The following is a 24,868-nucleotide window of genomic DNA, read 5'->3' as shown; positions in this document are numbered from 1 at the left end:
TAGATAGATAGATAGATAATTGATAGACAGATGATAACTTGGATAGATATATGTTAGTTAGATAAATAGATATATAGATATAGACATATAAATAGATATAGATAGATGATTGATAAATAGACATTTTAGATAGATATATGATAGATAGACACAGAAGATAAATACAGTAGATTTACAATAGATTGATAGATAGATAGATAGATAACAGACAGACAGACCGATGATAGATAAATATACAGACAGACAGATGTTATATCATTAAGTCTAATATCTTTTTAGTGTTTAATGTGACATTTAATGTCAGAGCACTTAATTGTAATCATAAATGAGCATTCTGATGATTGTTTTCAGTTGTACACAAGATGGGGGGTAGTTATCAACGTGTCTACTTTACCTGCCTTCGCTGGCCCAATACGCCCGCCTAAGCTCGCCTCACATCGCCGCCGCGGACCTGCAAAAATTTGCCTAAGTTATCAAAAAAGCTGTCAAAAAGCCGCGCACCAAGTACGGGGCGATGAGCAGCGGACTGTGAGAGTTATCACTCATCCGATCTCGCTGCTCTTCGGCTTTTTTACAGCTTTCTTGCTAGCCTGTCACTAAACACCCACACTAAACTACACTGTTCTACCCCCTATACCGGCGCCCCCGGAGCTCCCCGCAACTCAATAAAGTTACTAACCCCTAAACCGCCGCTCCTAGACCCCGCCGCAACTCTTATAAATGTATTAACCCCTAAACCGCCGCTCCCGGACACCGCCGCAACCTACATTATGCCTAGTAACCCCTATCCTGCCCCCCTATACCGCCACCCTCTATAATAAAGTTATTAACCCCTATCCTGCTGATCCCGCACCTCGCCGCAACAAAATAAATAGTTTAACCCCTAAACCGCCGCTCCAGGACCCCGCCGCAACCTATATTAAACTTATTAACCCCTAATCTGCCCCCCCTACACCGTCGCCACCTATAATACATTTATTAACCCCTATCCTGCCCCCCACTACACCGCCGCCACTGTAATAAATTTATTAACCCCTAAACCTAAGTCTAACCCTAACACCCCCCTAACTTAAATATTAATTAAATAAATCTAAATAATATTTCTCTTATTAAATAAATTAATCCTATTTAAAACTAAATACTTACCTTTAAAATAAACCCTAATATAGCTACAATATAAATAATAATTATATTGTAGCTATCTTAGGATTTATTTTTATTTTACAGGCAAATTTCAATTTATTTTAACTAGGTACAATAGCTATTAAATAGTTATTAACTATTTAATAGTTACCTAGCTAAAATAAAGAGAAAATTACCTGTAAAATAAATCCTAACCTAAGTTACAATTACACCTAACACTACACTATACTTTAATAAATTATTCCTATTTAAAACTAAATACTTACCTGTAAAATAAACCCTAAATAGATACAATGTAATTAATAATTACATTGTAGCTATTTTAGGATTTATATTTATTTTACAGGTAACTTTGTATTTATTTTAGCTAGTTAGAATAGTTATTAAATAGTTATTAACTATTTAATAACTACCTAGCTAAAAGAAATACAAAATTACCTGTAAAATAAATCCTAACCTAAGTTACAATTAAACCTAACACTACACCATCAATAAATTAATTAAATTAATTAACTACAAATAACTACAATTAAATACAATTACATAAACTAACTAAAGTACAAAAAATAAAAAAAGCTGGGGAGGCGGAGCTTGGTGAGTTGCAGAGCAGACGTGCTGATACAGAGCTCTTGCATAAAAAGCTGTCTAAAGTGCCTTTTTAGCGATAAAAAGTATGCCAATTGCCACAAAAACATCAGGAAAGTGCCAGAGAGATTATTGATAGCACCTTTGGGCTGTATTTTTAATGTAAAAGAGGATCCGGAGGCAGGCCGACTGGGAGTACCGGAAGAGTTGGCAGGAAAGTCCGGGGCTTCGGCCTACACCGGCACTTACACAACACAATAACGGATCGATTAAAAGGACAGTGACTGAACATACAGACGGGCAGCATTCTGTCAGTGCCCTGGAAAGCCAGTTTGCACATATCATCTGACAAGAGACTTTTTCCTGACCAGGCCACAACTTGGAAAAGCTCCGGTGAAGAGGCAGTAAGTGCTTTATTATTCACTTCATAAATAAGCATACCATACTTTTCAATACTTACCCTAAGATTCATTACATTGCTCTGATGCTGGTTTATAAGGCCCTGAACACACTTTATAATTTACAGCAAGTAAGAGGCCTAGAAATAACAGAACACCACGTGGGGACTATATTTGCAATATCTGCTTAAGTGACTTATTTCAAGCATCACTGGAGGCACAAATAGGAGAGTGGTAATCAACAAATAGGGGATCCTTCAGAGTTAGGTTCTTTTCAGTGAAGAGCTGACATCTATAACATCTGAAAGTCTAGCTAACCTGGGGGTGCACCTACAGGGGTAACTTCAGGATACGTTTAGCAGACGAACTACGCAGCTCTCAGAAGTCTTCTGACATTAGAACCAGGATTCCCTATATAAAGGAACTTAAAATGCGGTATTATATCTTTGCAATACTAGCAGGAAAAATGATGTGCTGATGCTGTATCAATAATGGTTGACCTGGAACGAATGTTAATAGCGATATACGGTCAGAAACATTAGCAATGTTACCATAGCATATTTACACTGATATTGTGGCCCTTCATTACTCTATCATAACTGTCTGGGTTAAATAACATAAGATTTGAGCGAGGAATAACTTCTATAGAGTCTTGTTAAGGTACTAACAACAGCATTCAAGATGAAAAGTAGAAATCAATCTGTAAAAGAATGTCTCTCTAAATCTCAATCGAAATTAAGAACTCTAGATAAATTTACAAGCTCACCAAAACATAACACCGCAAATGAAATCTCAGAGGAGGAAAATGTGCAACAAGGTGATATCCCCAACAATGAACTGCTAACCCAAATAAAATCCTTTTTCCATGAAGAGCTGAAAACGGCCTTGCAGGATCTTAAGCAAGATATCATAGAGATTGGAGGCAGGACAACAGAGATTGAAAACAAATTAGAAGATATTTCAGAAGAAATCCCACAAATCCAACACACACTTCTGGACCACTCCATTTATATAAAAAAGCTTGAGGATCAAGTTGAAGATTTGGAGAACAGATCTAGAAGGTCCAACCTTCGTATTAGAAATCTTCCTGAGGACTATAAGAATTTACAAGCGGATATAACTGAAATTTTTCACAAACTCATCCCAGACACAGATCCTACAATGCTGATCATAGACAGAGTACATAGGGCCTTAACCAAGCCCGCGCAATCCAAAACAAGAGACATTATTGTCAAGTTACACTATTTCCATGTCAAGGAATTAATTATCCAAGCAGCCAGACAGACTCGTACCATCACATATGAGGGCCACAGTATCCAGATTTTTACTGACTTATCGCCAATCACACCGAGAAGACGCAGGGAGCTGAGACCAGTGGTTATGGCTCTTATCAGAGAAAACATCAAATACCGCTGGAATTTCCCATTCAAACTGATCTTCACTCATAACAACATCTCATACTCTTGCACCACTCTAGAAGAGGGACTAATGCTCTTATCTAAATTAGAGATTCAAGTTGCTGAAGATGAATCGCCGACCACCCACAAACCTTTGAAAAAGTAAATACAGATAGAGTGGTCGACAGTAAGCAAGAGTGGCAAAATCAAAAAAGTGAAAACTGCTTCAATCAGAGAAGATGAAGACATAGACCCTCCAGCGGAGGCACTTACAGTGCCTTGACTCTTTATGGATCTGAAGTGGAGACTCAAAGTACTACGGATCGTAGAAGTTTACAAGAGGATTTGTTCTATATACCATGTAGAGGATGTCATATGCAGACTTTCAGGTCAATGATTCCTGAACTTTCTCATCAGCAGATATGAAGAGAACTGTACGCACCATTATTATATGAGAGTCCGGGGTCCATTGAAGACTCTTCCTCTTTGCCTACTCCCTCTATCTCCCACTTCCCTATATTTTATGCTCTCAGCTTCCTTCCTTCTATCCCTTTTTCTTCTTAACTCTATCTCTAATACCATGTTATTTGGATTGACTGAAGGTACTGTAATGCTAACTTTTTTCCGAAATATAGACCAACGTAAAGCTGTTAGAGGTTCCAGTGTTGACCTAAGTTATGATATTTATTTGTTAATGATGCAAAATGCCGCGTTAAGTTGTAAGTATTTACCTTGTTATTGTTTTTGTTTATATACAGTCTCAAATGCTCATGAAACACAGATGTATAAAAAATTGTCTCATAAAATTGTCTCTAGCTACAAAGGGAGCTATGCTAGCAAACATAAGGGGGAAAAGAAATGCATATTAAACTAATAACCCACAATGTGAGAGGGTTAAATTCCAACATAAAAAGGAAAAAGGCAATCTCAGAATATAAATCCCAAAGTGCCCACATAATAATGCTACAAGAGACACATTTTGTTTCAGAAACCACGCCCAAGTACTGGGATAAGAACTACCCATTGCAGTTTCACGCACTTAATCCTAAAAAAAATGTGGGGTCTCCATCCTAGTACATGCATCTCTAAATTTTAAAAAGGAGGAAATCCTTAAAGACAGGGAAGGGAGACTCCTAATTGTAAAGGGAACGATACACAATACTCCAGTAATTTTGGTGAATGTTTACGCACCCAATGATAATCAAGGCCCATTTCTAAGCAGGTTAAGTAGGCTTTTATCAAGCTGGAAAAAAAGTAAGATAATCTGACATTAAATGACGAACTAGACAGGACCTCGCAGTTGACCGGTAAAAAAAGATGAATAACTCCTGCACAACAGCTTCTCAGAGACCTTCTCCTAGACTTTAACCTTATTGATAGTTGGAGAGCATTTAATAAGGGAGTTAAAGACTACACTTTTTATTCCCCAGTCTATAACTCATACTCAAGAATAGACCTAATTCTGGTTAGTCAGATACTCTTACCGCTAATGAAGTCAGCCTCCATAAATAATAGTGCCTGGTCAGATCATGATATGGTGGTGGTGGAATTTGAAGGGTTGGTTAATATACATCGAACTAGGTCCTGGTCCCTACACCCGAGCCTACTTCAAGATGATATTTTAGTTCAGAAAATCCAAAAACACATCAGTGAGTTTATATCTATAAATGAAGGGACCACTTCCAATCCAAATTTTGTTTGGAGTGCTCTTAAAGCCTCCCTGAGAGGGATGCTAATAGAAGAGGGTAGCAAAATTAGGAAATCACATAATTCCACCATAGTAACACTAAGAAAGGAAATTGAGACAATAAGAGAACAATTAGCTAAAAAGAAGCAAAACAAACTAATGGCTAGATTTAGAGTTTTGTCGGTAACGACCCGCGTAGCTAACGCTGGCTTTTTTCTGGCCGCACCTTTAAAATAACTCTGGTATTGAGAGTCCACAGAATGGCTGCGTTAGGCTCCAAAAAAGGAGCGTAGAGCATATTTAACGCAACTTCAACTCTCGATACCAGAGTTGCTTACGGACGCGGCCAGCCTCAAAAACGTGCTCGTGCACGATTCCCCCATGGAATGGGGCTGTTTGAGCTGAAAAAAAACCTAACACCTGCAAAAAAGCCGCGTTCAGCTCCTAACGCAGCCCCATTGTTTGCTATGGGGAAACACTTCCTACGTCTGCACCTAACACTCTAACATGTACCCCAAGTCTACACACCCCTAGCCTTACACTTATTAACCCCTATTCTGCCGCCCCCGCTATCGCTGACCCCTGCATATTATTTTTAACCCCTAATCTGCCGCTCCGTAAACCGCCGCTACTTACATTATCCCTATGTACCCCTAATCTGCTGCCCCTAACACCGCCGACCCCTATATTATATTTATTAACCCCTAATCTGCCCCCACACAACGTCGCCTCCACCTGCCTACACTTATTAACCCCTAATCTGCCGAGCGGACCGCACCGCTATTATTATAAAGTTATTAACCCCTAATCCGCCTCACTAACCCTATAATAAATAGTATTAACCCCTAATCTGCCCTCCCTAACATCGCCGACACCTAACTTCAATTATTAACCCCTAATCTGCCGACTGGAGCTCACCGCTATTCTAATAAATGGATTAACCCCTAAAGCTAAGTCTAACCCTAACACTAACACCCCCCTAAATTAAATATAATTTTAATCTAACGAAATTAATTAACTCTTGTTAAATAAATTATTCCTATTTAAAGCTAAATACTTACCTGTAAAATAAATCCTAATATAGCTACAATATAAATTATAATGATATTATAGCTATTTTAGGATTAATATTTATTTTACAGGTAACTTTGTATTTATTTTAACCAGGTACAATAGCTAATAAATAGTTAAGAACTATTTAATAGCTAAAATAGTTAAAATAATTACAAATTTACCTGTAAAATAAATCCTAACCTAAGTTACAATTAAACCTAACACTACACTATCAATAAATAAATTAAATAAAATACCTATAATTATTTACAATTAAACCTAACACTACACTATCAATAAATAAATTAAATACAATTCCTACAAATAAATACAATGAAATAAACTAACTAAAGTACAAAAAATAAAAAAGAACTAAGTTACAAAAAATAAAAAAATATTTACAAACATTAGAAATATATTACAACAATTTTAAACTAATTACACCTACTCTAAGCCCCCTAATAAAATAACAAAGCCCCCCAAAATAAAAAAATGCCCTACCCTATTCTAAATTACTAAAGTTCAAAGCTCTTTTACCTTACCAGCCCTCAACAGGGCCCTTTGCGGGGCATGCCCCAAGAAGTTCATCTCTTTTGCCTGTAAAAAAAAACATACAATACCCCCCCCAACATTACAACCCACCACCCACATACCCCTAATCTAACCCAAACCCCCCTTAAATAAACCTAACACTAAGCCCCTGAAGATCTCCCTACCTTGAGTCGTCTTCACCCAGCCGAGCCAAATTCTTCATCCAAGCGGAGCAAGAAGAGGTCCTCCATCCGGTAGAAGTCTTCATCCAAGCGGGGCAGAAGAGGTCTTCCATCCGATTGAAGTCTTCATCCAAGCGGAATCTTCTATCGTCATCCATCCGGAGCGGAAGCATCCTGAAGACCTCCGACGCGGAACATCCATCCTGGCCGACGACTGAACGACAAATGACGGTTCCTTTAAATGACGTCATCCAAGATGGCGTCCCTCGAATTCCGATTGGCTGATAGGATTCTATCAGCCAATCGGAATTAAGGTAGGAATATTCTGATTGGCTGATGGAGTCAGCCAATCAGAATCAAGTTCAATCCGAGTGGCTGATCCAATCAGCCAATCAGATTGAGCTCGCATTCTATTGGCTGATCGGAACAGCCAATAGAATGAGAGCTCAATCTGATTGGCTGATTGGATCAGCCAATCGGATTGAACTTGATTCTGATTGGCTGATTCCATCAGCCAATCAGAATATTCCTACCTTAATTCCGATTGGCTGATAGAATCCTATCAGCCAATCGGAATTCGAGTGACGCCATCTTGGATGACGTCATTTAAAGGAACCGTCATTCGTCGTCTAGTTGTCGGAGAAGAAGGATGGATCCGCGATGGAGGTCTTCAAGATGGAGCCGGTCCTCATCGGATGAAGATAGAAGATGCCGCTTGGAAGATGATGGTTGCCGGTCCGTATCTACTCTTCTTCCCGGATAGGATGAAGACTTTGGAGCCTCTTCTGGACTTCTTCAGCCGTCGGATGATGGATGTCTAGCCCCCGCTTGGGCTTAGATGAAGATTTTGGAGCCAGGACCGATCGGTGATACCCGGTGAGGTGAAGATAAGGTAGGAAGATCTTCAGGGGCTTAGTGTTAGGTTTATTTAAGGGGGGTTTGGGTTAGATTAGGGGTAAGTGGGTGGTGGGTTGTAATGTTGGGGGGGGGGTATTGTATGTTTTTTTTTACAGGCAAAAGAGCTGAATTCTTTGGGGCATGCCCCGCAAAGGGCCCTGTTCAGGGCTGGTAAGGTAAAAGAGCTTTGAACTTTTGTAATTTAGAATAGGGTAGGGCATTTTTTATTTTGGGGGGCTTTGTTATTTTATTAGGGGGCTTAGAGTAGGTGTAATTAGTTTAAAATTGTTGTAATATTTTTCTTATGTTTGTAAATATTTTTTTTTTTTTGTAACTTAGTTCTTTTTTATTTTTTGTACTTTAGTTAGTTTATTTCATTGTAGTTATTTGTAGGTATTGTATTTAATTAATTTATTGATAGTGTAGTGTTAGGTTTAATTGTAACTTAGGTTAGGATTTATTTTACAGGTAATTTTGTAATTATTTTAACTATTTTAGCTATTAAATAGTTCTTAACTATTTAATAGCTATTGTACCTGGTTAAAATAAATACAAAGTTACCTGTAAAATAAATATAAATCCTAAAATAGCTATAATATAATTATAATTTATATTGTAGCTATATTAGGATTTATTTTACAGGTAAGTATTTAGCTTTAAATAGGAATAATTTATTTAATAATAGTTAATTAATTTCGTTAGATTTAAATTATATTTAACTTAGGGGGTGTTAGTGTTAGGGTTAGACTTAGCTTTAGGGGTTAATACATTTATTAGAATAGCGGCGAGATTCGGTCGGCAGATTAGGGGTTAATAATTGAAGTTAGGTGTCGGCGATGTTAGGGAGGGCAGATTAGGGGTTAATAAATATAATATAGGGGTCGGCGGTGTTAGGGGCAGCAGATTAGGGGTACATAGCTATAATGTAGGTGGCGGCTCTTTGCGGTCGGCAGATTAGGGGTTAATTATTGTAGGTAGGTGGCGGCGACGTTGGGGGGGCAGGTTAGGGGTTAATAAATATAATATAGGGGTCGGCGGTGTTAGGGGCAGCAGATTAGGGGTACATAGCTATAATGTAGCTGGCGGCGGCGTGCGGACGGCAGATTAGGGGTTAATAAGTGTAGGTAGCTGGCTGCGACGTTGTAGGGGGCAGGTTAGGGGTTAATAAATATAATATAGGGGTCGGCGGTGTTAGGGGCAGCAGATTAGGGGTACATAAGTATAACGTAGGTGGCGGTCGGCAGATTAGGGGTTAAAAAAATGTAATCGAGTGTCGGCGATGTGGGGGGACCTCGGTAGTTTATGGGTGTTAGTGTACTTTAGAGTACAGTAGTTAAGAGCTTTATGAACCGGCGTTAGCCCAGAAAGCTCTTAACTACTGACTTTTTTCTGCGGCTGGAGTTTTGTCGTTAGAATTCTAACGCTCACTTCAAACACGACTCTAAATACCGGAGTTAGAAAGATCCCATTGAAAAGATAGGATAAGCAATTTACGTAAGGGGATCTGCGGTATGGAAAAGTCGCGGCTGAAAAGTGAGCGTTAGACCCTTTTTTGACTGACTCCAAATACCGGCGGTAGCCTAAAACCAGCGTTAGGAGCCTCTAACGCTGGTTTTCACGGCTACCACCAAACTCCAAATCTAGGCCTAAGGAAATTACTAAATAGCAAGAATGAGGAATTAAACCAGCTACTAGATAGGGAGGCGGTCCATTCTATTAAAATAGTGGACACCAGGTATTATATTTATGGCAATAAGCCTGACAAGATGCTGGCAAATAAGCTAAAGGAAATCACTAGGGCCTCCACTATTCCTCAAATTCAAAGAGCTAATGGCCGAGTTACTAATGACCCACTTCAGATAGCCAATGAATTTGCAACATTTTATTCCCAGCTTTATAATTTACCCAGCACCGAGGCAGGAGCGAATAAGAGAGAGGAATTAGACATTTATTTAGGAAATAGTAGACTGAACACAGTCTCAGAAGAAGAATTGAGTTCTCTAAATGCCCCCATCACAACACAGGAAGTATTATTGGCCATTAAAGATCTGAAAAGGAATAAAGCCCCGGGCCCGGATGGCTTCCCAGGCTCCTTTTATAAAGATCTCCGAATGACGATAGCACCTCTATTGGTGAAACTGTATAATAATATTTTGCAGGGAGTGGAGATCCCCCCGGACCTGTTGACTGCGAGGGTGACAGACATCCCGAAGGCGGGAAAAAACACACAATATTGTCATAATTACCGGCCAATATCACTAATTAATCAAGATCTAAAGCTGTTCACCAAAATTTTGGCAAATCGTCTAGCTATACCCATTAGAAAGTTGATATATACAGATCAAGTTGGCTTCATCTCTCAGAGAGAAGCTCCAGACAATACACGAAAAGTGATTGACCTAATCAACTATGCAACGGTAAAGAAAGTGCCTTCTCTGTTTCTAGCTTTGGACGCAGAGAAGGCATTTGACAGGGTCAACTGGGAATACATGTTTGCAGTTATCAGTAAAATGGGAATCAAAGGACCTTTTGCCACTGCTCTAGAAAGAATTTATTCCACACCTGACGCCTTTATTAGGCTCTCAGGGTATCAGTCATAACAAATTCAAATCCGAAATGGCACCAGACAGGGGTGCCCCTTGTCTCCCCTGTTGTTTGCTATGTGTATTGAGCTGCTATCAGTGTTAATTAGAGATAATCCAGACGTTGCAGGACTTAGAATAGGAGATACTGAATATAAGATATCACTCTTTGCTGATGACGTCAGCCTCGCAGTCACAAAGCCGCTTCTTACTCTCCCAGTTATTTACTCTATAATAAATAAATTTAGCCGGTTATCAGGATACAAAATTAATGAAAGTAAATGTGAAGCCCTTAGTACTTCTCTCCCAAACACAACAAAAAAACTGATAGAAATAAATTTTGGATTTAATTGGGTTAAATCATCCCTTAAATATCTTGGAGTTAACCTCACAAATGATGTGAATAAATTATATAAAGAAAACTATGTCCCCATGTTCTCGCAGATAAAAGAACTCCTACTTAAGTGGGCCAAATATAAGTTATCATTATATGGAAGAGTCGTATCGATCAAAATGACTGTACTTCCCAAACTGCTATACTTTTTTAGAACCCTCCCAATAACCATCCCAATAGCAGAGCTACATAATCTTCAAAGAGAGATCTTAAAATATATTTGGCAGGGTCAACGAGCAAGAATAAATAAACAAAACCTGATGAGACATAAGAAGAACGGAGGGGTAGGTTTACCATATCTAGTCTCCTACTACTATGCCGCCAGAATGGCACAGACCACACAGTGGTACAGGATGAACCAAGCACCCCAATGGGTGCAATTAGAAAAAGATATACTAGAGGTAGGAAGGTTAGATACTATTCTCTGGGCCGTGAAGCAGCATAGGACAGGACATATAAAAGAATATGTCTCGATTAGCCACACGACTTATATCTGGGATAAATTGACCAAGGCTTTCCCCCTAGTTAATGTTAGATCAAGATTGACCCCATTGGTTCCCATCATATCACTCATTAGTACACATATTCAGAAGAAATGGGAGAACAAAAGTCTCTATCGTATAGCGGATGCATTCATTAACAATAAAGTATTGACCTTCTCCCAATACAGAGAATTGGGGAATCCTGAACAGGGAGAATGGTATCACTACCTACAACTCACATCTAGGATACGAGAAATAATGGGATCAAACACCCCCCCAAATAATACCACAATAGAAACAATATGTCTAGCAAGAGAATATAGGAGGGGATTGATTGCTTTATTATATCCGTCATTTAATGAAGGAACCTGCAATAAAAAAAGCTCTTTTATGATTAAGTGGGAACAAGACATAAATCAAACCTGGACATTAGAGACTTGGCTAACAAACCTTGACAGAGGCCTGTCATTTTCCCTGAATGCATTATTAAAGGAGAATTATATTAAGGTGGTATTTAAATGGTATATGTACCCCACAAGACTGGCCAACTCTCAGATAGACGGCTCCCATAGGTGTTATAGAGGATGTGGGGAAGAAGGGACATATTTCCATATGTGGTGGCAATGTAATAAGGTTAAAAAGTTATGGGATCAAACCTCCACATTTTTAAGTACCATTTTCGAGACTGAATTTAACCTATCTCCAGAACAGGCTTTACTACACTTCCCTATAGGAGGCAATGTTAAAAGACATCACAAACTGATAGCAATAATCTGTACCATAGTACGAATCTCAATAGCGAGATTCTGGAGAGTAGACCCCCCCACATTTGACTATGTCAAAAAAAGAATTGACTATCATTATAATATGGCCAGTGCCTCAGCAGCTGTTCTGAACTCCAGAAACCAATTTACCCAACAATGGGAACCCTATATAATGTTCACAGAAAAGTTAAATAGAGCAAGATCCTCAACCACCTAGATAACACTTGAAATTAAGATATTTTGGAATTTTGATTTGGGCTTCGAAAAGTCTGGGCTACTGGAAGGGAAGAAGAGTTCATACCCCCTAGAAATCTACTGAGATTAAGAGACTAGAAGTGTATTTATTTGTATTGTAATACCTAAACACAGACTAAGAGTATTTGGTTGTAGACTGTATTGTTCATGTTTTTCTGTTTTATTGTCATTTTCGTTGACAAAACATATGTCATGTTTTTTTACAATTTGTGAAAATTCAATAAAAAGATTTCAACAAAAAAAAAAATAAAAAAAGCTAAGTTACAAAAAATAAAAAAAATAAGTTACAAACATTTAAAAAATATTACAACAATTTTAAGCTACTTACACCTAATCTAAGCCCCCTAATAAAATAAAAAAGCCCCCCAAAATAAAAAAATGCCCTACCCTATTCTAAATTAAAAAAGTTCAAAGCTCTTTTACCTTACCAGCCATTAAAAGGGCCTTTTGCGGGGCATGCCCCAAAGAAAACTGCTCTTTTGCCTGTAAAAGAAAAATACAACCCCCCCCCAACATTAAAACCCACCACCCACATACCCCTAATCTAACCCAAACCCCCTTAAATAAACCTAACACTACCCCCCTGAAGATCATCCTACCTTGAGTCGTCTTCACTCAGCCGAGCAGCGATGGAACCGAAGAGGAGATCCGGAGCGGCAGAAGTGATCCTCCAAGGGGTGCTGAAGAAGTCTTCCATCCGATGAAGTGATCCTCCAAGCGGCGCTGAAGAAGTCTTCCATCCGATGAAGTGATCCTCCAAGCGGCGCTGAAGAAGTCTTCGATCCGGGCGATGTCATCTTCCAAGCGGGGTCTTCAATCTTCTTCTTCAGGATCCATCTTCATTCCGCCGACGCGGAACATCCTTCTTTCCCGACGGACTACCGACGAATGAAGGCTCCTTTAAGGGACGTCATCCAAGATGGCGTCCCTTCAATTCCGATTGGCTGATAGGATTCTATCAGCCAATCGGAATTAAGGTAGGAAAAATCTGATTGGCTGATTGAATCAGCCAATCAGATTGAAGTTCAATCCGATTGGCTGATCCAATCAGCCAATCAGATTGAGCTCGCATTCTAATGGTTGTTCCGATCAGCCAATAGAATGCGAGCTCAATCTGATTGGCTGATTCAATCAGCCAATCAGATTTTTCCTACCTTAATTCCGATTGGCTGATAGAATCCTATCAGCCAATCGGAATTGAAGGGACGCCATCTTGGATGACGTCCCTTAAAGGAGCCTTCATTCGTTGGTAGTCCGTCGGGAAAGAAGGATGTTCCGCGTTGGCGGAATGAAGATGGATCCTGAAGGAGAAGATTGAAGACCCCGCTTGGAAGATGACATCGCCCGGATGGAAGACTTCTTCAGCGCCGCTTGGAGGATCACTTCATCGGATGGAAGACTTCTTCAGCGCCGCCTGGAGGATCACTTCATCGGATGGAAGACTTCTTCAGCGCCCCTTGGAGGATCACTTCTGCCGCTCCGGATCTCCTCTTCGGTTCCATCGCTGCTCGGCTGAGTGAAGACGACTCAAGGTAGGATGATCTTCAGGGGGGTAGTGTTAGGTTTATTTAAGGGGGGTTTGGGTTAGATTAGGGGTATGTGGGTGGTGGGTTTTAATGTTGGGGGGGTTGTATTTTTCTTTTACAGGCAAAAGAGCAGAATTCTTTGGGGCATGCCCCGCAAAAGGCCCTTTTAAGGGCTGGTAAGGTAAAAGAGCTTTGAACTTTTTTAATTTAGAATAGGGTAGGGCATTTTTTTATTTTGGGGGGCTTTGTTATTTTATTAGGGGGCTTAGATTAGGTGTAAGTAGCTTAAAATTGTTGTAATATTTTTTAAATGTTTGTAACTTTTTTTTTTTTTGTAACTTAGCTTTTTTTATTTTTTGTACTTTAGTTAGTTTATGTAATTGTATTTAATTGCAGTTATTTGTAGTTAATTTATTTAATTAATTTAATGATAGTGTAGTGTTAGGTTTAATTGTAACTTAGGTTAGGATTTATTTTACAGGTAATTTTGTATTTCTTTTAGCTAGGTAGTTATTAAATAGTTAATAACTATTTAATAACTATTCTAACTAGCTAAAATAAATACAAAGTTACCTGTAAAATAAATATAAATCCTAAGATAGCTACAATGTAATTATTAATTACATTATAGCTATCTTAGGGTTTATTTTACAGGTAAGTATTTAGTTTTAAATAGGAATAATTTATTAAAGTATAGTGTAGTGTTAGGTGTAATTGTAACTTAGGTTAGTTTTTATTTTACAGGTAAATTTCTCTTTATTTTAGCTAGGTAAGCTATTAAATAGTTAATAACTATTTAATAGCTATTGTACCTAGTTAAAATAAATTGAAATTTGCCTGTAAAATAAAAATAAATCCTAACATAGCTACAATATAATTATTATTTATATTGTAGCTATATTAGGGTTTATTTTAAAGGTAAGTATTTCGTTTTAAATAGGATTAATTTAGTTCATAATAGAAATATTATTTAGATTTATTTAATTAATATTTAAGTTAGGGGGGTGTTAGGGTTAGTGTTAGACTTAGGTTTAGGGGTTAATAATTTTATTACAGTGGCGGCGGTGTAGTGGGGGGCAGGATAGGGGTTAATAAATTTATTATAGGTGGCGACGGTGTGGGGGGGCAGGATAGAGGTTAATAAATTTAATATAGGTTGCAGCAGTTTAGGGGTTAATACATATATTATAGTTGCGGCGGGGTCAGGGAGCGGCGGTTTAGGGGTTAATATGTATAGAGTAGCTTGCGGTGGGCTCCGGGAGCGGCGGTTTAGGGGGTAAACACTTTATTTAGTTGCGGCGGTGTAGGGGGACAGATTAGGGGTGTTTAGACTCGGGGTACATGTTAGGGTGTTAGGTGCAGACGTTTCCCATAGGAATCAATTAGATGTCTGGCAGCAGCGAACATGAACTTTCGCTATGGTCAGACTCAGGTACACTGGGCCGGAAAAGTGCCGAGCGTACCTGCTAGTTTTTTGATAACTAGCAAAAGTAGTCAGATAGTGCCGCACTTGTGTGCGGAACATTTGGAGTGACGTAAGAATCGATCTGTGTCGGACTGAGTCCGGCGGATCGAAGCTTACGTCACAAAATTCTACTTTTGCCGGTCTCTAGCCTTTGATAACTAAGGCGAATCAGCCTCGCCACAAATACGCTGCGGAATTCCAGCGTATTTGAGGTTGACGGCTTGATAACTACCCCCCGATGTATCATTTAAAAGTATGATTTGAGCTTGAAAAATCAGTAACAAATCTTTTTAGATAAGTTTTAATGGTAATCTGTAAGTGCTGCATAAGAGTGTATAGAATCTGTAAGGACTTCATAAAAGGGTATATAATCTGTACTTCTGCAAGAGGAGATATATAATCTGTAAGGACTGCATAAAAGGGTATATAATCTGTAAGGGCTGCATAAAAGGGTATAGAATCTGTAAAGACTGCATAAGAGGGTATATAACCTCTAACAGCTGCATACAAAGATATATAATCTGTAAGGGCTGCATAAAAGGGTATAGAAGGGGGGGGTGGAGTTAACCGCCCAGCAGAGTTCTTTTTACAGCCTATTAACTCAACTTTTACAGATAAGTTGTTTTAAAACCCACCTAAATTTACCCTGCTACTGCAGACTACCGGGGAATCAAGATCCAGACATTTTTTTCCCATCCAAGCCGTGGTCTGGTGTTACCAGTGAAGAGACGCACCTACGGCCTGGCTCGGCACTCTGAATATACCATCCAGACCTATTGAAGCAGTGTCTCCATAGTACTCCGGTCAACTGTTGATGACTGTTCGGTTGTGATAGATAGAAATTGCTTACACTCCTCTCTCCCACCCCTTTCCTGCTCAGTCGGTCTGTGTTTGTCACTTCCCTAAAACTTTTTTCCCTCCAAGTCTGCAGAAAGAAGGAAAGCCTGCCTCCTACCTGATCCAGCATTGGATCGGGGGCAGCCCCTTCATGCTGACTTAGCGTCAGCGTAAGGCTTTCTGGATTGGTTATCCTTATTCCAGGGCTGGTTAGCTCTCCAAAAAGTCTTGGCTTGCTCAGATTTAGAAGACAAGGAAGATGCCTGTCCCTTGAAGTTACGAAAGGAACGAAAATTAGAAGTATGATGACCCTTGGGTCTATTATTCTTATCCTGTGGTAAGAAAAGTCCTTTCCCACCAGTAACCGTGGAAATGATCTCTGCCAAGAGCTCTTGTTTTGCTCTGGCCTAGCGGAGGACTGCTGACATGGGCCTTATCAGAACGAAAAGAACGAAAATTGTTCCCTAGACTAGTTCAAATTCTCTTGGGGTAGGAAGGCACCCTTGCCCCCTGTGACCGTGGAGATAATTGAGTCCAGGCCTGGACCAAACAATATCATTCCCTTAAAGGGGAAGGAAAGAAGTCTAGACTTAGAAGTCGTATTTGCAGACCATTTGCAGACCATGACTTCAGCCAGAGCCCGAAGGGCCTGAACAGAAAGAGCTGAAGCCGTAGCATTCAGACAAATAATCTGCATATTAGCATCACAGATAAGAACGTCGAGGGGACCCTCCCCCTCTATCAAATCCCGTAAGGAGTCGCACCAATAGGTAACTGCTCCAGCAACCGCAGCAACAGCCGCCGGTTGAAACCAATATCCGTATGTTGAAACATCTTTCTTAACAGAGTTTCTCTCTCTTTTTATATTTATGCAAATTGTTCTTGGGTCACCCTAAGAGTAAAAGGGAGATACCAGATGTGGACTCCTTGCACACATGCCCTTAGAAAGATGCGACTGCACCTCACTGACAAGGCCCACAGAAGGCCGAAACGATCGTCTGGGGTTGTTGTTTCTCTTGTTCAGAGAAGAATTGCCTGGTATTTCGGTGCTGGACTGTCATTGGGCAGGGTCACACTGATATGCTACAGGATATTTTTTCTCTGTGAAGGGGCATAGTGTGCTAAAAGAGTATGCACCCTGAGTGGCACCCTAAAATGAACAGGCACGGAAGTTTTTCTAGCTTTTGTTCTGTCTCAGCTGAGTGCATCTCTCTCTCTTTTTATATTTATGGACTTGAGAGAAGAAATCGGGCAGCAAAACTTGTCAATGCTGATTGCTTATGGAGCTGTTAATATGAGTCGGGATGGTTTCGCAGAAAGACTTTCCCTGCATCTCCGGACTCTAACTTTTATCCATGCTCTCACTGAGAGGCTGACAGGACTACATAAAACTCCAGTCCCACCTCGAAGAGTACTACCCTCCATAAGAGACTACTCCAAAATCTTCTGACACTTCTCTGCCAACCTCCTGTGATGAAAGGCAAATAATGACTGGGGTTATGAGGAAGTGGGGGAGGTATTTGAGCCTTTGGCTGGGGTGTATTTGCCTCCTCCTGGTGGCCAGGTTCAGTGTTTCCCACAAGTAAGGAATGCAGCTGTCGACTCTTCCCATATTAAGGAGGAAAAATCGCTTTGTTCTCTTGAAAATCCGGCTTCTAAACAGGCGGCTAGAAACAAACCGTTCCCCACTCAGGAAGTAACTGAGCGGTCACATGATCCAAATTCAAACGTGAGATGCAGTAAAAAGAACCGCCAACAACCTGCTTAAAGAGATATTACCCAAATAAAAGAAAAGGTAAACTTGTGCAAATAAATCCCCATAGCCAAAATCAAAAAAGCCTTTACATGACAGAACAGTGCCCTGAACTGCTGCCCAATAAATCCCCAATCTTTAAAAGGGATATTCAGTCCCATAAGGAACCACCTTGTTCTCTAAGTATCCTTTTTTTCTAATACAAGGAACTCCTAAGTGCTGCATCCTTCTCACCTAGAAGGTAAAAGCACTTACCTGTGGATCTGCTGTAGGGCAGGTACAGCAAACAGGTGTGACAGAATCCTTAATGACATAGACCTGTAGATAAAGAAATAAAACAGAGTAACCAACCCTGGTTTTCTATATAAAAATGTTGGAAGGTAAGCAAAGCCCACCTCGCCATATTCCAACTGCTAAAAGCCACCATTACTCTTACTAAACACGGCATAACCCCAATCCTTGCTTGCAGGGAAAGGTACCCATTAAAGGATTAACAACTTGATTTCTTCAGACATCTTCTTCGCGCATCACCTTCAATGTTACACTGGCAAAGAATGACTGGGGATTGTGGGAAATCGGAGGATACTTGAAGCTTTGCTGGGGTGTTCTTTGCCTCCATCTGGTGGCCAGGAGTTGAATTCCCACTAGTAATTGAATGGATTCATGGACTCTCCATGCCATTGGAAAGAAATTGTATGTTCTATCTGAATCATGAAAGAAAAAATTAGGTTTTCATATCCCTTTAAGTAAAAACAACAATATAAAAGTTTCAACCATTTATAACTGATGAATGAGCCAGTTGAGAAATGTTTTAATATTATTTTAAGATTACTCCATGAAGATTTGTGACAAGAAATTATTTATCTGAGTGTATTAAATTATCCACATTGCATTGATAGTGTCCCTTATCAAATATATTTTTGGTTAATGTTTTAAACCATGCAGCCAGTTTACTTCACATTTACTTGGTGTGTAATGATTCCTAGTTTAATACAAACTGATAAATATTGTGCAAATTTGTTGTACATTTCCATATGTATAAGAATGTAACAATAATGTGTTACTTACAATGCTCCGGAGAATATCGTCTGGAACATTGCGAGATATTCCACACACAGAGAAGGCAGCAGAGTGACTAAATATTACTGGGGCCTTGGTAACCTCCAAAACAGCTCGAGATGTATTAAAGGAAGTGTGAGAGAGGTCTATGATCATACCAAGCCTGTTCATCTCCTTCACAACCTCCTGCAAAAGAGAGAAAACTTGTGTTACTTTAAAATGAAGTCTCCCCTGTCTCACTGTACATACTCTGACCACCTGACTATTTACATATCAGAGTGGACACTTGGTCAAAGTGTCCATATTAAAGGAACTAATAATTTCTTCCCTTTAATGGGTTCCTAAATATTCATTTTACCTACTGAAGTGTATTCAATTATTTACAAATAGCTCCTTTACCTTTATTTTTTCATTTGTACCTGCTTATTGTATTCCCACCTATAATGAACATTTCTGAACTTAAATTCTGGTTATAAAAAACAAACAAACATGTAAACAAGAAAGTTTAGATAAATGAATGCTCCCAGTGGGGGGCTCTGACAGGGAGGTACTAAAAACAAAATTTATGCTTACCTGATAAATTTATTTCTCTTGTGGTGTATCCAGTCCACGGATTCATCCATTACTTGTGGGATATTCTCCTTCCCAACAGGAAGCTGCAAGAGGATCACCCACAGCAGAGCTGTCTATATAGCTCCTCCCCTAACTGCCACCCCCAGTCATTCGACCGAAGACAAGCAAGAGAAAGGAGAAACTATAGGTTGCAGTGGTGACTGTAGTTTAAAAAAACAGAATTTATGCTTACCTGATAAATTACTTTCTCTTGTGGTGTATCCAGTCCACTGATTCATCCTTTACTTGTGGGATATTCTCCTTCCCTACAGGAAGTGGCAAAGTGAGCACACAGCAGAGCTGTCCATATAGCTCACCCTCAAGCTCCACCCCCCAGTCATTCGACCGAAGGTTAGGAAGAAAAAGGAGAAACCATAGGGTGCAGTGGTGACTGTAGTTTAAACAAAAACATTTTACCTGACTTAATTGCCAGGGCGGACCGTGGACTGGATACACCACAAGAGAAAGTAATTTATCAGGTAAGCATAAATTCTGTTTTCTCTTGTAAGGTGTATCCAGTCCACGGATTCATCCTTTACTTGTGGGATACCAATACCAAAGCTTTAGGACACGGATGAAGGGAGGGAACAAGACAGGTACCTTAAACGGAAGGCACCACTGCTTGTAAAACCTTTCTCCCAAAAATAGCCTCAGAAGAAACAAAAGTATTGAATTTGTAAAATTTGTAAAAAAGTATGCAGTGAAGACCAAGTCGCTGCCTTACAAATCTGTTCAACAGAAGCCTCATTTTTAAAAGCCCATGTGGAAGCCACTGCTCTGGTAGAATGAGCAGTAATTGTTTCAGGAGGCTGCTGGCCAGCAGTCTCATAGGCCAAACGGATGATGCTTTTCAGCCAAAAGGAAAGAGAGGTAGCAGTCGCTTTCTGACCTCTCTTCTTACCAGAATAGATAACAAACAAGGAATATGTTTGTCTGAAATCCTTAGTTGCTTGTAAATAGAACTTTAAAGCACGAACCACATCAAGATTGTGTAACAGACGTTCCTTCTTCGAAGAAGGATTAGGACACAGAGAAGGAACAACAATTTCCTGGTTAATATTCTTGTTAGAAACAACCTTAGGAAGAAAACCAGGTTTGGTACGCAAAACTACCTTATCTGCGTGGAACACCAGGTAAGGTGAATCACACTGTAAGGCAGATAACTCTGAGACTCTTCGAGCAGAAGAGATAGCTACCAAAAACAAAACTTTCCAAGATAACAACTTAATATCTATGGAATGTAAAGGTTCAAACCGAACCCCTTGAAGAACTGAAAGAACTAGATATAGACTCCATGGCGGAGTCACAGGTTTATAGACAGGCTTGATTCTGACTAAAGCCTGAGTAAACGGTTGAACGTCTGGTACCTCTGCCAGACGCTTGTGTAAAAGGATAGACAGAGCAGATATCTGTCCTTTTAAGGAACTAGCTGACAATCCTTTCTCCAATCCGTCTTGGAGGAAAGACAATATCCTGGGAATCCTAATCTTACTCCATGAGTAACCCTTGGATTCACACCAACAAAGATATTTCCACCATATCTTATGGTAGATTTTCCTGGTGACAGGCTTTCTAGCCTGAATCAGGGTATCTATAACTGACTCAGAGAAACCATGCTTTGATAGAATTAAGCGTTCAATCTCCAAGCAGTCAGACGCAGAGAAATTAGATTTGGATGCTTGAACGGACCCTGTATTAGAAGATCCTGCCTCATTGGCAGTGTCCATGGTTGGACAGATGACATGTCCACTAGGTCTGCATACCAAGTCCTGCGTGGCCACGCAGACGCTATCAGAATCACCGAAGCCTTCTCCTGCTTGATTCTGGCGACCAGACGAGGGAGAAGAGGAAACGGTGGAAAAACATAAGCCAGATTGAAAGACCAAGGCGCTGCTAGAGCATCTATCAATACCGCCTTGGGATCCCGGGACCTGGACCCGTAGAGAGGAAGTTTGGTGTTCTGACGGGACGCCATCAGATCCAACTCTGGAATGCCCCATAGCTGAGTCAGCTGGGCAAACACCTCCGGATGGAGTTCCCACTCCCCCGGGTGAAAAGTCTGACGACTTAGAAAATCCGCCTCCCAGTTGTCTACTCCTGGGATGTGAATTGCTGAGAGATGGCAGGAGTGATCCTCCACCCACCTGATTATCTTGGTTACTTCCGTCATCGCTAGGGAACTCTTTGTTCCCCCCTGATGATCGACGCAAGCTACAGTCGTGATGTTGTCCGACTGAAATCTGATGAATTTGGCCGCAGCTAGTTGAGGCCATGCCTGAAGAGCGTTGAATATCGCCCTCAGTTCCAGAATGTTTATCGGGAGAAGAGTTTCTTCCCGAGACCATAAGCCCTGAGCTTTCAGGGAGTCCCAGACTGCACCCCAGCCTAACAGACTGGCGTCAGTCATTACAATGATCCACTCTGGTCTGCGGAAACATATTCCCTGAGACAGGTGATCTTGAGACAACCACCAGAGAAGAGAATCTCTGGTCTCCTGGTCCAACTGAATTTGAGGAGACAAATCTACATAATCCCCGTCCACTGTTTGAGCATGCATAGTTGCAGTGGTCTGAGGTGTATCCGAGCAAAAGGGACTATGTCCATTGCTGCTACCATTAATCCGATTGTCTCCATGCACTGAGCTACAGATGGCCTGGGAATAGAATGTAGAACTCGGCAAGTAGTTAAGAGTTTTAATTTTCTGACCTCCGTCAGAAATATTTTCATTTCTACCGAGTCTATTAGAGTCCCTAGGAAGGGAACCCTTGTGAGAGGGGAAAGAGAACTCTTTTTGATGTTCACCTTCCACCCGTGAGACCTCAGAAAGGCCAATACAATCTCTGTGTGAGACTTGGCTCTTTAGAAAGACGGCGCCTGAATTAAGATGTCGTCTAGGTAAGGCGCCACTGCTATGCCCCTCAGTCTTAGAACCGCCAGGAGGGACCCTAGCACCTTTGTGAAAATTCTGGGAGCAGTGGCTAAGCCGAAGGGAAGAGCCACAAACTGATAATGCTTGTCCAGAAAAGCGAACCTGAGAAACTGGTGATGATCTTTGTGGATAGGAATGTGTAGGTATGCATCCTTTAGATCCACGGTAGTCATATATTGACCTTTCTGGATCATTGGTAAGATTGTCCGAATGGTCTCCATTTTGAATGATGGGACTCTGAGGAATCTGTTTAGAATTTTTAGATCCAGGATTGGTCTGAAAGTTCCCTCTTTTTTGGGAACCACAAACAGGTTTGAGTAAAAACCCAACCCTTGTTCTGCAATTGGAACTGGATGAATCACTCCCATCGTATGTAGATCTTCTACACAGCGTAAGAACGCCTCTTTCTTTGTCTGGTCTGTAGATAGACGAGAAATGTGGAACCTTCCCCTTGGCGGGGAGTCCTTGAATTCTAGAAGATATCCCTGGGAAACAATCTCTAATGCCCAGGGATCGTGAACATCTCTTGCCCAGGCCTGAGCGAAGAGAGAGAGTCTGCCCCCTACTAGATCCGGTCCCGGATCGGGGGCTACCCTTTCATGCTGTCTTGGTGGCAAGCTGCAGGCTTTTTGGCCTGTTTACCCTTATTCCAGCCCTGGTAAGGTTTCCAGGTTGCCTTGGGTTGTGAAGCGTTACCCTCTTGCTTTGCAGCAGGAGGATGAAGCGAGGCCGCTCCTGAAATTACGAAAGGAACGAAAATTAGCTTTGTTCTTTGTCTTAAAGGACTTGTCGTGAGGGAGAGCATGGCCTTTTCCCCCGGTGATTTCTGAAATAATCTCTTTCAATTCAGGCCCGAAGAGGGTCTTTCCTTTGAAAGGGATGTTCAAAAGCTTGGATTTTGACGACACATTGGCCGACCAGAACTTTAGCCATAGCGCCCTGCGCGCCAAAATGGCGAAACCTGAATTTTTGCCCGCTAACTTAGCTAGTTGGAAAGCGGCGTCTGTGATAAAAGAATTAGCTAGCTTTAGAGCCTTAATTCTATCCATAATTTCCTCATATGAGGTCTCCGTCTGGAGCGAGTCTTCCAGCGCCACAAACCAGAAGCAGCTGCAGTAGTTACAGGAATAATGCAGGCAATAGGTTGGAGAAGAAAACCTTGTTGAACAAAAATTTTCTTAAGTAAACCCTCTAACTTTTTATCTATAGGGTCTTAAGCACAACTGTCTTCAATTGGTATGGTTGTGCATTTAGCAAGTGAAGAAACAGCCCCCTCCACCTTAGGGACCGTCTGCCACGAGTCCCGCATGGGGTCAGATATGGGGAACATTTTCTTAAAAACAGGAGGGGGAACAAAAGGAACACCTGGTCTATCCCACTCCCTAGTAACGATATCCACAATCCTCTTAGGGACCGGAAACGCATCAGTGTAAACAGGGACCTCTAGGTACTTGTCCATTTTACACAATTTCTCTGGGACCACCATAGGGTCGCAGTCATCCAGAGTAGCTAATACCTCCCTGAGCAATACGCGGAGGTGTTCTAGTTTAAATTTAAAAGCCAATGTATCTGAATCTGTCTGAGGAGAAACCTTTCCTGAATCGGAAACTTCTCCCTCAGACATCAAATCCCTCGCTCCCACTTCAGAGCTATCACACTTTGCAGGTAACACGGGCAGTTTAGATAAGAAAGCTGCAAGAGAATTATCCATGACTGCCGCTAAAGTAAAAGGGTTAGACGCACTAGAGGTACTAGGCATCGCTTGAGCGGGCGTAACTGGTTGTGACACTTGGAGAGAGGTGGACGGGCTACCCTCGTTACCTTCAGTCTGAGAATCATCTTGGGCCACATTTTTAAGTGCAACAATATGATCTTTAAAGTGTATAGACATATCAGTACAAGTGGGACACATTCTGAGAGGGGGTTCCACCATGGCTTCTAAACACATTGAACAAGGATTTTCCTTGGTGTCAGACATGTTTAACCTCTTAAGGACATATGACGGAATTTTTCCGTCATAAAACAATTGAGCAAACTGAAAGCTGTGTCCTTAAAGGGTTAACAGACTAGTAGTATACACAAACAGGCTTGGAAATCACTTTAATCAAATAAAAAACACAATTTGAAAAAACGTTACTGTTCCTTTAAGAGATAAAAAAGGCATACAATTTTGCAAAACAGTGAAAAATGCAGTAATCTTTTTGAAATTTTCACAGTATGTACCTAAAGCCTTAGTAAGATTGCACCACTAGCAAGAAAAACGATTAACCCCTTAATGCCCAAACCGGAGCATCCTAAAGCCAACAACCGGTTAAAATTTCTACAGCACCTTGCCAC

General features: G+C 40.6%; 1 protein-coding gene across 2 annotated transcripts in view; it reads right to left on the bottom strand.

Moving 5' to 3' along the window:
- LOC128646111 (dipeptidase 2) overlaps positions 1–24,868 on the bottom strand; it is a 191,899-nt gene that overhangs the window by 36,423 nt on the left and 130,608 nt on the right. For both annotated transcript variants that reach the window (XM_053699562.1, XM_053699563.1), the window contains exon 7: positions 19,000–19,176. In XM_053699562.1, coding sequence (XP_053555537.1) covers positions 19,000–19,176 — 177 coding nt within the window. The remainder of the gene's footprint in view (positions 1–18,999; positions 19,177–24,868) is intronic.

Source organism: Bombina bombina, chromosome 1, assembly GCF_027579735.1.
Source record: "Bombina bombina isolate aBomBom1 chromosome 1, aBomBom1.pri, whole genome shotgun sequence".
NCBI lineage: Eukaryota > Metazoa > Chordata > Amphibia > Anura > Bombinatoridae > Bombina > Bombina bombina.
This window is presented reverse-complemented; position numbering and strand designations above follow the sequence as displayed.